General features: G+C 42.4%; 3 protein-coding genes across 3 annotated transcripts; 1 reads left to right on the top strand and 2 right to left on the bottom strand. All coding sequences in view use genetic code 11, as the record gives it.

The window, feature by feature from the left end:
- Positions 1 to 589: 589 nt before the first annotated feature.
- On the bottom strand, positions 590 to 7,050 carry EGR_06057 (Prenylcysteine oxidase; the record flags this gene model as incomplete). The annotated part of the gene is made up of 9 exons (XM_024495306.1): positions 590 to 754; positions 1,290 to 1,573; positions 2,436 to 2,647; positions 3,096 to 3,267; positions 3,650 to 3,861; positions 4,712 to 4,901; positions 5,190 to 5,405; positions 6,134 to 6,176; positions 7,024 to 7,050. 9 exons carry the CDS (start codon positions 7,048 to 7,050, stop codon positions 590 to 592), a joined length of 1,521 nt encoding a protein of 506 aa, XP_024350261.1.
- A 269-nt stretch (positions 7,051 to 7,319) lies between these two features.
- On the top strand, positions 7,320 to 10,346 carry EGR_06056 (ATPase family AAA domain-containing protein 3-B; the record flags this gene model as incomplete). The annotated part of the gene is made up of 11 exons (XM_024495305.1): positions 7,320 to 7,515; positions 7,544 to 7,782; positions 7,824 to 7,893; positions 7,930 to 8,321; positions 8,360 to 8,416; positions 8,457 to 8,582; positions 8,653 to 8,777; positions 9,042 to 9,164; positions 9,500 to 9,779; positions 10,003 to 10,151; positions 10,196 to 10,346. The coding sequence occupies 11 exons, from the start codon at positions 7,320 to 7,322 to the stop codon at positions 10,344 to 10,346; spliced, it is 1,908 nt and encodes a 635-aa protein (XP_024350260.1).
- A 179-nt stretch (positions 10,347 to 10,525) lies between these two features.
- EGR_06055 (Activator of heat shock protein ATPase) lies at positions 10,526 to 12,760 on the bottom strand (the record flags this gene model as incomplete). Its single annotated transcript, XM_024495304.1, has 5 exons — positions 10,526 to 10,750; positions 10,909 to 11,010; positions 11,894 to 12,132; positions 12,179 to 12,391; positions 12,460 to 12,760. 5 exons carry the CDS (start codon positions 12,758 to 12,760, stop codon positions 10,526 to 10,528), a joined length of 1,080 nt encoding a protein of 359 aa, XP_024350259.1.
- Between the last annotated feature and the right edge of the window lie 478 nt (positions 12,761 to 13,238).

The following is a 13,238-nucleotide window of genomic DNA, read 5'->3' as shown; positions in this document are numbered from 1 at the left end:
GTGGCGGCCCGTAATCCTGCTACCAGTGGGTTGCTCACCTAGCAAACCACTACCAAAATGATAAACTCGGCTTCCTGGCCGGAGGGTTTTAATAAGCTTTAGCGTTTCATGCTGCACAAGGATCGGATTTTTAGCCAGCGCGACTGTTACCGCTCTGGGTCATAGGATCTCACAACTAACAGCACGACCGTAACAAGGCGAAGTAGCATAGTCTATTTTTAGCGTAATAGAAAGGCATGAAACCACACCGATAGGGAGAATAAAGATTATGCGTGGCCAAAAGCCCATTAAAACCACTACAGCAATATCTTTCAGGGATTACCCTTAGAGCCTGCATAATACTTGAGAAGGTGTACGTGCTTCGAGCCTCCAAGATGTATCAATCAGTTCATTAAAATCCCAAGCCTTGCTAAAACCACACCCGTTCCCCCAAGATACAGAACAGTCCACAAATTGCATTGAATCAAACTTTGTAGACAAATAGACTCGTGACTCTTAAACCAATCAGTATGTCCTCAATGATTTCATCACTACCTCGTAATTACACCCATGTGGGGAAAGTACTTCAGAATCCAATTCGGTGGTAGCACTACTGATCGAAGGTTGTGAAGTCCTCGCTGTGGGCAATTAGAAGAGCCGCATTGTGACCACCAATGAGGGCCATCTCCATATTGGATGCAAGACTTTCCAATGAATTGACGTAAATAAGGCCATCAGTTAGTAGGATTTTCCCATATGCTTTCTCCAGATCATTCTACAGAAAGAGAAAATTGATTTCCAACTTTCAATTTTTAGGCTTCTGTACTTTGCTTCCAGGGTCTCAAGGGGAAAGAAAGCACTGTGCACTTCGTCTTAAATTCAACTGCTGAAATTGTTTTTAAATATGATCCCTAGAAAAGAACATCTTTCACCTGTACTATGGCTTTGAAATTTTCCAGTCGGTTGGTGATGCGATTTGAAGCAGTCAGTTACACTATGATTTGAGAAAAAAACCCGTCCCACATACATGGTGCTGGCCGGGAGTGTATGAAGGCGACACAGGCGCTCTTCAGCCACAACCCATCTCCAAGAACTGTAACGGTACTTTGAGAAAGTTGATCAGTAGGTTTAAGACTTGAGTGATTTCAGGAAGTGCCAGCATTCAGTTTCCAAAATTTGCATTTAAAAAGTATCACTTACTTGAGTATTGCGTGGATTGTTTTGGAGCTAGATCTTAGGGTAAGTGAGACAGGAAGAGAGACCAGACTGGCCAATGAAGGTGACAGATGGAAGACAGCGTGAGGTCTTACCTGGACGACAGAGAAGATAGGGTAGGCAAACCAGCGGGAGGAGTTTATGAGAGTGGCGTTGGGCTTGGCATAGTGCTTTAGCAGTTGTCGGCCCGGCTCGGGAGTACGTTGTGGGAGTGAGAAAGCCGACCAGCAGCCCACACGCGTCTTCGTGTTGCCTCCCTCGTGCGCTGCAGTGGACCACGCTCGACCAAGGTACTTGAATAGTGTGCCCTTCTCCACCTCATAGCCCTCGTACGTCGGCAGGATTGTCACCCCGTTGCTTCCTCGGCATTGAAGTTTCCCTGTAACACCCCAAAACACTATGCTAAGTACGCTTGCCTTCTCATTTTGCATAAAAATACCATGTTTTGCTGCTTCATACTGTTTTGGGACCTGCTGGTCAATAATACCCACATAGATCAGCAAAAATACTATTTTTAAATGAATATCTTTTAATCAAGAGGACATAGCCATCCGGTAATGGGATGCTTGGGGGAAATTCGCAATGCATAGAAATGGATCACTGGAAACGTAGCTTTAGGTTTAATGGTACCAAATAAAGTGATATTAACGAAAATTTGCGTATTTAGCATTAGGTGGTTGCAGCAACAACTTCATATCCCACAGTAGTCCATCATGGAAACTATCTTTAGTTCTGGTCCCAGTTATTCTTGTTGATCTACCTATTGCGAATGGAGCAGTTGGACACGTTATCCCTTACTTACATCAGACATTAGAGAACCTAGCTAGCAAACCAATTTCCCCTTTGCCTTGAAAATTATCCACTACCTCCTGTTGTTGAGGTCTATCTTCCTCATCAACACTTGATTGACAGCTCTATTGCGGTTTAAATTGAAATTTTGTAAACCACCACTGCGGCAGTCCTCCTATCATCATAGTTACTTGCTGCAATGCCTTCCTCTTTGAATTGCCAATGTATTACATGCTAAAGTTATTTGACGCGATCACAGCTCAAAGTAAAAGATTAAATGTTTAAATTAAATAAGATGCAGGGTCACAGATTCGCATGCGTACTCATAGCATCGAATACAAAGTTGCAACGACCGAGATGAAAATCGAAGCCACGGTGTTACCACCATTAATGGCACATTTCTCATAGGTACTCTCCTGCTAATCAACGATCCGGGAGAACTCTCAACTTACCAGCAGGAAGACCAAACTCCATGGCTTCCAATTCACCAAGAAAGTGAGTGAAATCCACTTCAATATACTTCTTTCTCGAAGGCAGGTACTTGGAAAGGTCTTCATTAGTGTGTGGTACTGCTGACGCTTTCTCGTGTATCGGGAAAGCCAGCACCACAAAGTCGAATTCTTCGCTCTTCTCAACACCATCATTTTTGTATGTCACCAAAAATCTGTACAATTAGAGAAGTGGTATGTTTTATTAATGAGACCGTTTAGTTAGTGCTTTTGATTATAAACTCTACTTAAGATAATCAAGTGGTTCTTTCACAACTTACAATGATTTAACCATACGATGCTGATCGTATGATATGAAAAGAGAACAAAATACGTTCTAAACCTAGTTCATCGTAAATCCACATTACAAACAATAACCGGCAAAAACATCAACAGCAATATCACTTGGATGACTTGATCAAAAACTATGACTTTGCATAGAATTATGCAATTCGGCTTGACATACAAAAATAAAGAAGTTGCCTTTTTACAAAAGTGCCCAAGTTTACGAATGGACCTGAAAACGCATTAATGAACATTATCACTAAATTGCTTATAGAAGCATCTCAAATTACCGATTGGAAAGGACAGCTAGAAACCAGATTAGAAGGCATGTGTCCCTACCTCCGCTTCGAACCTCTGGAAAGCTTGGTGACCGTAGTTCTCAGCGAAACCTCTCTAGAAATACTCGGTGGGTTTGATCGGAGAGCGGCCTCACAGAGTTTCTGAGCCACCTTTTCATTCCCACCAACAACGGAGAAGAGGTCGGCACCGAGCCCGCTCGCAGCGGTCATGCCTAAAGCGAAAAGGGTGTTCTTCCACCGAATGGAAATGAGTGCCGTCCACTCACACACCACTATAAGCACTTTGACCTTTCGTGTAAAACTAATGAGACTGCTACGCAAAAGGTACAGACGAGACTCGACAATACACAGCCAGGATAATATGACCTTGGTTATAATTAAAGCACTGGATTCATTAAATTTCCCAATTATCGGGCGATGAACGAAGCAATGTTGCGTTATTTTAGTGGAGTATCGTCATGCGTCACATGGAAACCGTTGTTGCCCTATCGAGTTTGCAACAAAAATTGTCCAACCAGTACCTGTCAGGGTAGAAAGCTTGAATGTGTTTTCTAAATCGACATCCCATTAACCCCGTTTTGGATGACCACTTACCAGCAAACGCATGAAGGGTGAGATCTGAGCAATAGCAATTCGACACCACGCCATAAACAACTTCCTTGCAGAAACGATCTGATAATTTGAGATGCTGCTCCAACCAAGATCCGAAAGTAGACTTCAGCATTTTCGGAAATACCGGTGAGAGAGCTCCAAGCATAGCGATGGGGGAGTCAAACGACACACCCTTCTTCTGCAAATCGTATATTCTACAAGAATAAAGTCCGAACAGATGAAAAAAAGATTTGACCTAGTGAACGGAATTGCGGAAGCAAAACATAGAATGGATTTGCTAAAACATGACCCGTCTTTATTCGACGCTTCGATAATAGGCTGCTATGTCATTGGCATTTAGACTGTGGTTAGCGTAAAACAATGCGGCAGCTGCAGCACTTTTCCTCCACTTGCACACTCAGTTCGTAGGTGTTAGCAATCCCTTATTTTGTACCAAAATGAAGATAAAATGAGCATCTAGATCACTTTATCAGAATTTAGACACTTAAAATAATAAGAACTACTCAGTTTGGGTAAGTCGTTGATTTTCCCCACATACATCAAATTTCACTTTGAAAGGAGAACCGAGGTTTCGGGATGGAACATATGGTGGACCACTTGCCTAAACAAGCAGATGCAAAATACCAATTCCTACACTTGCCACATCCAGGCAGGATCCAAAAAACCTTCTACTTTGCTTTTCTAGAACTTACTTAGAAGTCCCGGGACATTTTAGATTCTTTTGGGAAAACTACACAATATCCATTTGCGTCTCCCAAATCCATTTCATTTGCTTTGCTGTGAGGCTAAAAATGGATGGGACACTATGACTAAGCCGCAGCTCTTTTTCTATGGATAATTTTAAAATAAATGTAATGCCTCAAAGTTCACGCTTCAAGCCTCATGTATTCAATAGCATCGGAAAGACCCTCAGGTACCAAGAGGGCACTTTTTTCATGCATTTGTGGAAAGGTAAAACCATGTGAGATTAGAAGAGCTACAAAACAGGATATAATTCAGCTGTAGGAGCCGTTAGCTAATACAGTGGAGGGTAAACAAATTTACTGTTTAAAGGCCCGGCAGTGGCGCGCGATAGCAAGCTGAAAGCGCACGAGGTCAGTGCCATAGAGGAGGGCAAAGCGCAGGCGATTGATGAATAGAGGTCCCGCGTTGCTGCTGAAAGCGCAGGGGCGTAGGCGTCCCATGTACAGCGACAGCGCCTCATCCGATGGCACGTGACGCTGTGCTGTCAGACCTACGTGACGAGGATGAGTGGACAAACGTGGCAGTTTCAGAAACGACTTCTACTCACATCACCCCAATCAATCCATTTCAATAGAGAGTTGCATAGCTCGTTAGCCTTTGGAAGCTAGAAAACCATGCGACAAGAATTAATACTTTTGCCGAAAACACTGATCATTGAATTTTCTAGACTTTGACATTACCTATGGAAATGATTGAAAATTAAGCGCCATTTTTGGTAAAATTCACTTGTCAGTCTATCCCGCGGCAAAATTTAGCGAAGAGAATTTCCGGAACGTACCGAATTGATTGACAAGCATACTCATGTATTGGTTGTTGCTGGTGTATAGAGCTCCACCTGTTTCATACAACTCGTTGCCACCTTCGACGCTAATCGACCGAACGCGACCACCCACCCGACCGGACTTCTCGAAAATGGTGATGGCCACCGCCTTGTCAAGGAGAAGTCGCAGAAAGTAGGCAGTTGAACACCCACTGAAACCTCCACCGATAACAGCTGAAGCGCAATCAAGTGGTAAGTTGCTTTTTAGGAAACTGACGTCATGGAATATTTATTCAGCATAAAGATATTTAAGTGATTCTCAAGAGTAAACTCATTGAGGGCCCTAAGTGTCTGCACCGAAGAAACGCTGACGCAAAACAATGGGATGTGTACCATTTTGTCTGCAAAAGGAATATAACAAAAAAACTTCAAACTGCTTTAGAAGCGCAAGCTATCAACGCGGTATTATGACGGAACGACAAATCTTAATGCACGATGACAAGCCCATAAAACATTTAGAACACATAACACTTTGCCACATAATTTTAATATTCAATAAATTACAAAATTGCATAATCATGAGTTAGTCCAAACAAAACACGAAGGCTTGCCCTGATTAAATGCCTAACTGGAACTCGTAATGGAGATTGAAAACACAAAATATACAAAATGAGTGCCAACTGACTTTTAGGCACACAACTATATCCTAAATGCATGATTTGAAGTAAACTGTGCTGAGCACCAGTTCTACCCAGTGATTTTATGTCCTATATACGTAAAATCCTTACTGCTCCCTAAATTTGTCATTTAAACAGCAACTAATCCATGTAAGCTACGGAAAGCTAAACTAGACATTAGGTGTTTTCGATAAAACACAAGCCGCTAGACAGGATTACAGACCAGTATAAAGTGTGCCAAAAGCAGTTATAAAAAGTCTAGTTAGAAATGCCAATAAAATTTACCCACGCGTTTGACAGTACCACGCTGTTGAGGGTTCATTAATACCTTGTTAAAAATAAGAAAAATTTGAGCCGATAATAATAAATACAGCACAATACCTCGATAGCTTAGACAATCACTTCGTAGATGAAGAAGGATACATTATTATATGTGCGATATGCAACTTGTAAACGACCTCACAGGGCCAAGCAAAGGCCGTATCACACGCAATTGCCTCATCTACTCCAACGGTAATCCCTATGCACAGTAGTCAGACAGTTAAGGAAGTTTAAAAAAATCGATAAATAGAAATGTGGTTGCGGATTGATCAAAAAATAGAGTTAATTAAGGGACTGTGACTATGCACGACAGATAATGAAAGCCCTGTAGTGAACCAAAACCACCGCCCCGCAGCTGCAACTACATAGGGCCCGCTCCAAAAATTGACCTTAATGGGAAATTTTCCGTAGCATTGTAAGCCAAGATAAGTTACCATATAAAGCCACTAGATCGCCAAAACAGATTGTGAGTGAGGAACCAAATCACACATTTGAAAGTTGTAAATCATAACAGAAAAACGCAAGGCATTTAAAAATTGTTATAATAACTGGCAAATTTGCTAGAAAATGTACAGTGCTTCAGCAATCGTTGTGTAGTTAAACTGTGTGCTAAAATATTTTAAAACTAACTACAACTAGAGGATCCGTTACAAATTATAAAGTAAACAAAATTATGCACTTAACCTTATTGCGACCTTAACCTTCCGCGAAGAGTTAATAAACCGTTTCAGAATATAGGAAGGCCCATTATTATTCTCAGAATGGCATGAGTTTATTGGCATAGCACGTCGATTGAGGGGTCTACGCAGATAAATATACTCCAAAACGAAGTGCCAAAGAAATAGAAAGCTAACCCTTTTAAATGTCTGCCGTGTTAGCATATTTAAGGCAGTTGATTATTTAGCTGATGCAATAAAATTTCCATTTGCTCATGCAATTCGCATCACTGTCGCGAGATTTACGTGCAATGTGGCTCGGTATTTAGTGCCTACTTTAACAAAATAGTTTTGGATGTTGCTGAACTCTTTATAATGCGGAACTTCGGAATATTTCTGTGTACAAATAATACCAAAGTTAACTTTAGATAAGCCAGACCTCTAGCCGCGCGATGTATGCTCGAAACGTGGTTTGGTCAATTTGTCGCTGACGTATGTCTTGGCTCTTCGGCTATTCGAGACCCCAGGCGTCGGACTTAAAGGGTGAAGGTGCCATGCCTGCACCTCCTGCCCCGCCACCTCCTAAAAAGGATGACAAAAGGAGTCTTGAAGAAGCCATTTCAGGGTTTAGGTTTGACTCAGCAGCTCTAGAAAGAGCGGCTAAAGCCGCTCGAGAACTGGAGAGTTCAAGTAGGTTTTTGGATTTATTACTCTTCAGAATATGCCAAAGAGGCGTTTGAATTGTCCCATATGAACGAACATACTCGGCAGTTAGAGTATCAATCTAAACTGAAGGAGTATGAGCTCGGTATTGAACAAATGAAAGGGCAGCAAATACGCATACAGCAGGAAGAACGGCGAAAAACATTGGATGAAGAGGCGAAAATCCAAAAACATCGTGTTGAGTACCAGGATATGCTTGCGAGGAAGCGTCAGGATGATCAGATGGCTCAACAGGTATATATATACATATATATCTGTCTTCTTTAATGCCTTAGACACGTATGCATGAGGAAACACTGAGGAAGCAGGAGGAATCTGTCCAAAAGCAGGAAACAATGAGACGACGTATGTTGTTAGTGCTTTGTCTTCTATTTCTTATAGAAACTATTGAGTACGAGGCGAATTTACGGCACCAGAATGAGCTTAAGCAAATTGAAGCTCGGCTTCGGGGTGAAGCCAAAATTGAACGTGAGAATCGTGACATAAGACTGGAGAGGTCTCGTGTTGAAGCGAGAGAACATCGGGAGACTATTTTGCAATCAATACAAACCGCGGGTTCTGTAATTGGTGCTGGTCTCAATGCTTTCTTGGCTGATCGATTCAAAGTTGTGACGGCTGTCGGCGCTGCGACTGTTTTGGCTGGTGGTGTTTATGCCGCCAAGTTTGGAATGGGCACCTTAGCCCGGTACGTAGAATCTCGAATTGGCAAGCCCTCACTGGTGCGAGAAACATCTAGGCTAAACGTTGTGGATATGATTCGACATCCAATTCAGGTATTCTTCGTTTGTTTTTCTCTTGATATTTGCTCTAGGCTTTCAGAAAGGCGTTCAATCGCCCTGGCGATCCTCTAAAAAATATAATACTTGAAGTAAGTCTTCTCATTTTCATGGGGTTTTTCCACCACGTAGCCTAGTCTTGAAGCGCATTTGCGAAAAGTAGCTGTAGCAACGCGGCATACGAAGGCAAATGGGGGTTTCTATAGGAATGTCCTTATGGCTGGTCCCCCTGGTACTGGTAAAACTATGATGGCTAAGGTTTGTCTTGTTTTGATATTCCCCCGAAATGGTCTTTTTTCTTCTAATGTCATACTTTCGTGTATTTTAGAGTTTGGCACTCCATTCGGGTTTGGATTATGCTATCATGACTGGTGGTGATATTGCGCCCTTGGGGAGTGATGGCGTAACTGCGATTCACAAGGTGTTCAATTGGGCCAAAACTAGTCGTAAAGGGTAGGTTATTCTCATATTCTATTGCTCGGTATCCCTCCATCACTGTGCAGTTTAGCCACTCACAGGTTGAATTTAAATACAATCTGCGCCATTCTCGTGATTCTCTATCCCTGGCATCTTTAATAACTCCCTACTATGTGTATCCAAGGTTATGTTTCTGCGTGTAGGTTCAAATGATGGCGTTTTCTGCACTTTTTGCCATATATCCTTTGTGACAAAGTTTGCTTACAGAATCCAAATCTGACTATTTGAACTACATTTTAGTGTTCTGTTATTCGTCGATGAAGCTGACGCCTTTCTGCGAAAGCGCGAACAGGAGCGAATCTCTGAGGGAATGCGCGCAACCCTGAACGCCTTCCTTTACCGAACTGGTGAACAATCCCAAAAGTTAGTTTTTTCTATCGTCCGCTCTCTCTCCAAATTCGGCTTCCGTGTTTACCTGTCTTCCCGTAATCAAAATCTTAAACGGGATTTTGGCATTGGCTGTAGTGACCTCATCCTTACCGCTAGATACGCAATCCCAAGGCTATATTTTGCCTTTTTGATGGTGCTCACAAAAGTAGTCGCTCTTCTGTTGTTGTCAATGTTTAGTAATCTAAAGGCAAAAGTGTTGCCAAGCTTTCTTGCTCTCCTGTTTTGCCGCTATTTTAATGTGATGCATTTAAATAACGCTTAGCCTGCTTGCCTTGGTTTAGTATAATGCTACAACCTATTCTATTTAGATTCATGCTGGTTCTGGCAAGCAACCAGCCGGAGCAATTTGACTGGGCCATCAACGATCGAATGGACGAGATTGTCTATTTCGACCTGCCGAAGCAGCGGGAGAGAGAGCGGATGATTCGACAGTACTTCGATCTCTACCTCCTCCAGCCCTCATTGGACAAGAAGCAGCGCATCCACCTCGCCGACAACATTGACTACGCAGCGAAATGCAAGGAGGTGGCGGCCCGAACTGAGGGCCTCTCCGGTCGTGAGCTTTCCAAGATCACCATTGCCTGGCAGGTCAGTTACCCCACTTACTAGCGCTTTAGCCATTGCTTCACCCAACAAACACTATAAGAAGCCAGGACTCAATTCAGTGCGTTTGTATCGTAGCGTTCCCGAATTTCAAGCGGTAGAATAAGGAACAATTTGCGTTTATTAAGAACGTGGATTTACAGGATCGCTTTCTATTTCAACTAAGGCATAAATCGTGGGTTTGTTTACGCGTGTACATCCCCTCTAGACGGCGGCGTTTTCAAGTAAGGATGGTACCCTAAGCGAGGAGATGATGGACAGCGTCGTGGAAAATGCGGTGGCCGCGAACAAGAAAAAACAGGAGTGGCGGCAGCACCACCTTCCTGACTATCAGATGGAACATCCGCGGCCCCTAACGTAGTCCCAAGTAGTACCAGCACTCCTTCTCCCTCCCTTTACAGTGTGGGCCAGTGCAGTCCACCGCCCGCCACCTGTAGATGTACTTGGTCGACCAGCGCCTCCCTACCGCCTTGTCCATATGCCCATTTCAACCCTACGTCAATATATCGTGCGTGTTCACGCCAATGCCATGGTCTCTCAGGTTGGGTATGAAAACGGTATTTTTGAAACTGCGACGTCCTAACATAGGCCATAGGAACTACTGCAACGTTGCCCTCCATCCCATTTCACTGACACACTAAGAAAATCGGGATAAAAGATCTTGTATTCCTTTTCAAGTCGTAGCATGATAAAACGCATTTTGGGGAAGGCGACAGCCCTCATGAGCTGCTTTAGAAAATTTTCCCACCGAAGCCAAAGGTTTGCTGGATTGGCATGAAGTAGTGTGTTTGCCAGCCGGACTGCGTTCCCTCCTCGTCACTGGCAGGAACGTTAGTCTGAGTGAGCTTCAATCGAGTACCCGTGTCTATTTGTTCTAAATCCATTCTCACCGTACTATGGTGATTTTCTGGCCAGTTATCTTTCCGCCAACTCATAGATATCATCTTGTTCGGTTCCTAAAGCAATGCAATTATGCACTCTGTCATTTAAGCACATAGGTGGGAAGTAATGGGAAGCCTTAATTCACAAAATCCTTTGACCACCCATTCAAAGCCGAGTAGTACCCACGTCTACTGATTTCGCTAAACAAAAAAATGATGTGGGTAGCACTAACCAGGTCAATGAAGCTCCCGGACACGTTTCCATCGAAAATTGCGTATTTTCCACCTGGAGTGGACTGTACAATAGCGTTGCCACGCGTGAACAACTTTGTGAGCTAGAATGAAGGTACAAAATTGCAGCATCGTCCATCGTTTGGAAGGTGCATATTCATATCACGGTATTGGCCCACAACAACTAAGACTTAAATGGTGGAAATCAACAATAAAAGGTTTACGAGCGATCCTACATCTACACCTCTGTAAATAATCTCCAGTCAAGAATAATGAAAAATAGCCATGGAAGTATTGCTTCAAGCAATTTTAAGGTGAACGACCATCCCGAACAAATGCTCAAAGGAAGGTTATGGAACAACTCTGTTTTTTGTACAAGTTTTACTGTTCATGTGATTGAAAACCAACTCACTGGCCACGATTAGTGAATCCTAACACGCATCACGGGCCGAGTAAAAAACTTGAACAGAACTCACTTGACAGTGCTAGTTAAATCCCTAATTGGATAATGCATTCTGCCAATTAAGCTAATTCAATAGGTGTAGTAATAATTTCTAATCGAGTGAGCGTATTGCTTTAGACATTAACCTCGGTTAAGACAGTGGAAGCAAAGCATGCCAAAAAGAAACACCGGTAAAGGAGAGTTCTTTCATGACTATTTAGAGGTCTGGTGTTTAGCATCTTTACGGTAAATAGTAACCTCGTGGGAGGAGGACCTCGTGTAAACTGTTTAAAGACCTTAACGACCACTTCAGTGCTCAATGCGACTTTAGCTGGGCATATTACGATGCGATAAGAAGCATGGGTATTTCAAATGGAAATAGTTATTTTACAGTCAGGATTCGTAAGTGAGACGACAATGAGCAATACGCCGAGAGTGAACATGACCAATGAACCTAATGTCAGGTACAGCATAAGAGCATTATTCTTGCCAGCTTAAATCAGTTTAACTTTAATTGCATGAAAAAAAACAGTAACAATGCTTACCTCTTCTGTAATAAAAACCTTATAAAGGTCTTCAGGTGTGCACATAAAGTCTTCCTGCAGTGAAATCTGCACAGTATCCTGAGTACCAGCTTCTCCTGAAGTCACATGTTTTTTTGTAGAACTGATATCAGAATTCCACAGAGCATCTACTGGTGCTTTGTTGTTTGGAGTTTGCTTCAATATCAAATCGGAAGAACCCTGCTTATCCTTTGTTGGCAAGATAAGGTCTTTCCCGTACTCTTTAAGGGTTTGAAATGCGTATCACGGCGTAAAAATAAAGCTTACCATGTTTTAGATCAGTTATATAAATCTGAAGCTGCTTCCGTAAGTAGCAGACCCCTTCTGTTCGAAGAAATTCCTTGACTTCATTAGCGTCGGGTTTGGTGGACTGACAAGAAACATCAAAATCCCACTCCTCAGGGGAGTATTCCTCACTCAAGTTATTCACCGCTATCGTCCCACAAACCTTGGAAGGACTTTCCACGCTTTTCTTGTGTCCTTAATATGAAAAAAAGAGTTTAGCCGCGGCAAAAAGTTCCCTGGTGAATTAATAAAAGGAAGCATACCTTTCCACTCCATTTCGATCGCCCATTCGTAGAAGATTATTAACTTTGCTTTTCGATTATTAGCAGCCGCCTCACCTTCGCATTTATTGACTTTGACTATCTCCAGGTAATCTAAAGCGTAGCCGATAACAACCTTCTTACATTTATCTGTGTCTATGGTAAAACCCGTGAGCAAAGCCTTTATTTTGTCAATTGACCACTGTGTAGCCTTTTTTTCTATCCAATGCCAATTATTTACGTTCTTGGCATCAGCCCGCTCTTCGACAATCCAACGCGGATCACCCTCACCCCATTTAGCCATTGCTTCGGGTTACAAGACACGCGGGACTCGTTCAGGAATGTTCCAATGACCAGTTACCTTGGATAATAACTCTTCGCCTAAATTCGTAGAATAAGTGGCAATATACGCAAACAAATTAGTCAAAAGGATTTCCCAATTTGTTTACACTAAATTCTGCTGTATTTCTTGGAATTTTTGTTACATTTTTTTAGGTCCTCTGAAAGCAGTACTAGATTGATAACAAAAATCTGGGTTTTGAGTTACAAATCCGTCAAATTTTTCAAGCAGTCAGGTTAATTAATGTTACAAAATAAATACATTATAAATGTTCGGGGACCAAGTGTTTGCTGAAAATTATTGGCGATTGCTTCTTGTTTTTTCAGGTTTTGTTTGCTCAACTATTTTGTATGATCGAATATGCGTATGACCTATTAACAACTAATATGAATGTAACTTATGCATTCCTAGAAGGCTAGTGACATTGAGTGGAGACCATGAC

Source organism: Echinococcus granulosus, assembly GCF_000524195.1.
Source record: "Echinococcus granulosus chromosome Unknown EG_S00050, whole genome shotgun sequence".
In the NCBI taxonomy this organism is placed as follows: domain Eukaryota; kingdom Metazoa; phylum Platyhelminthes; class Cestoda; order Cyclophyllidea; family Taeniidae; genus Echinococcus; species Echinococcus granulosus.
This window is presented reverse-complemented; position numbering and strand designations above follow the sequence as displayed.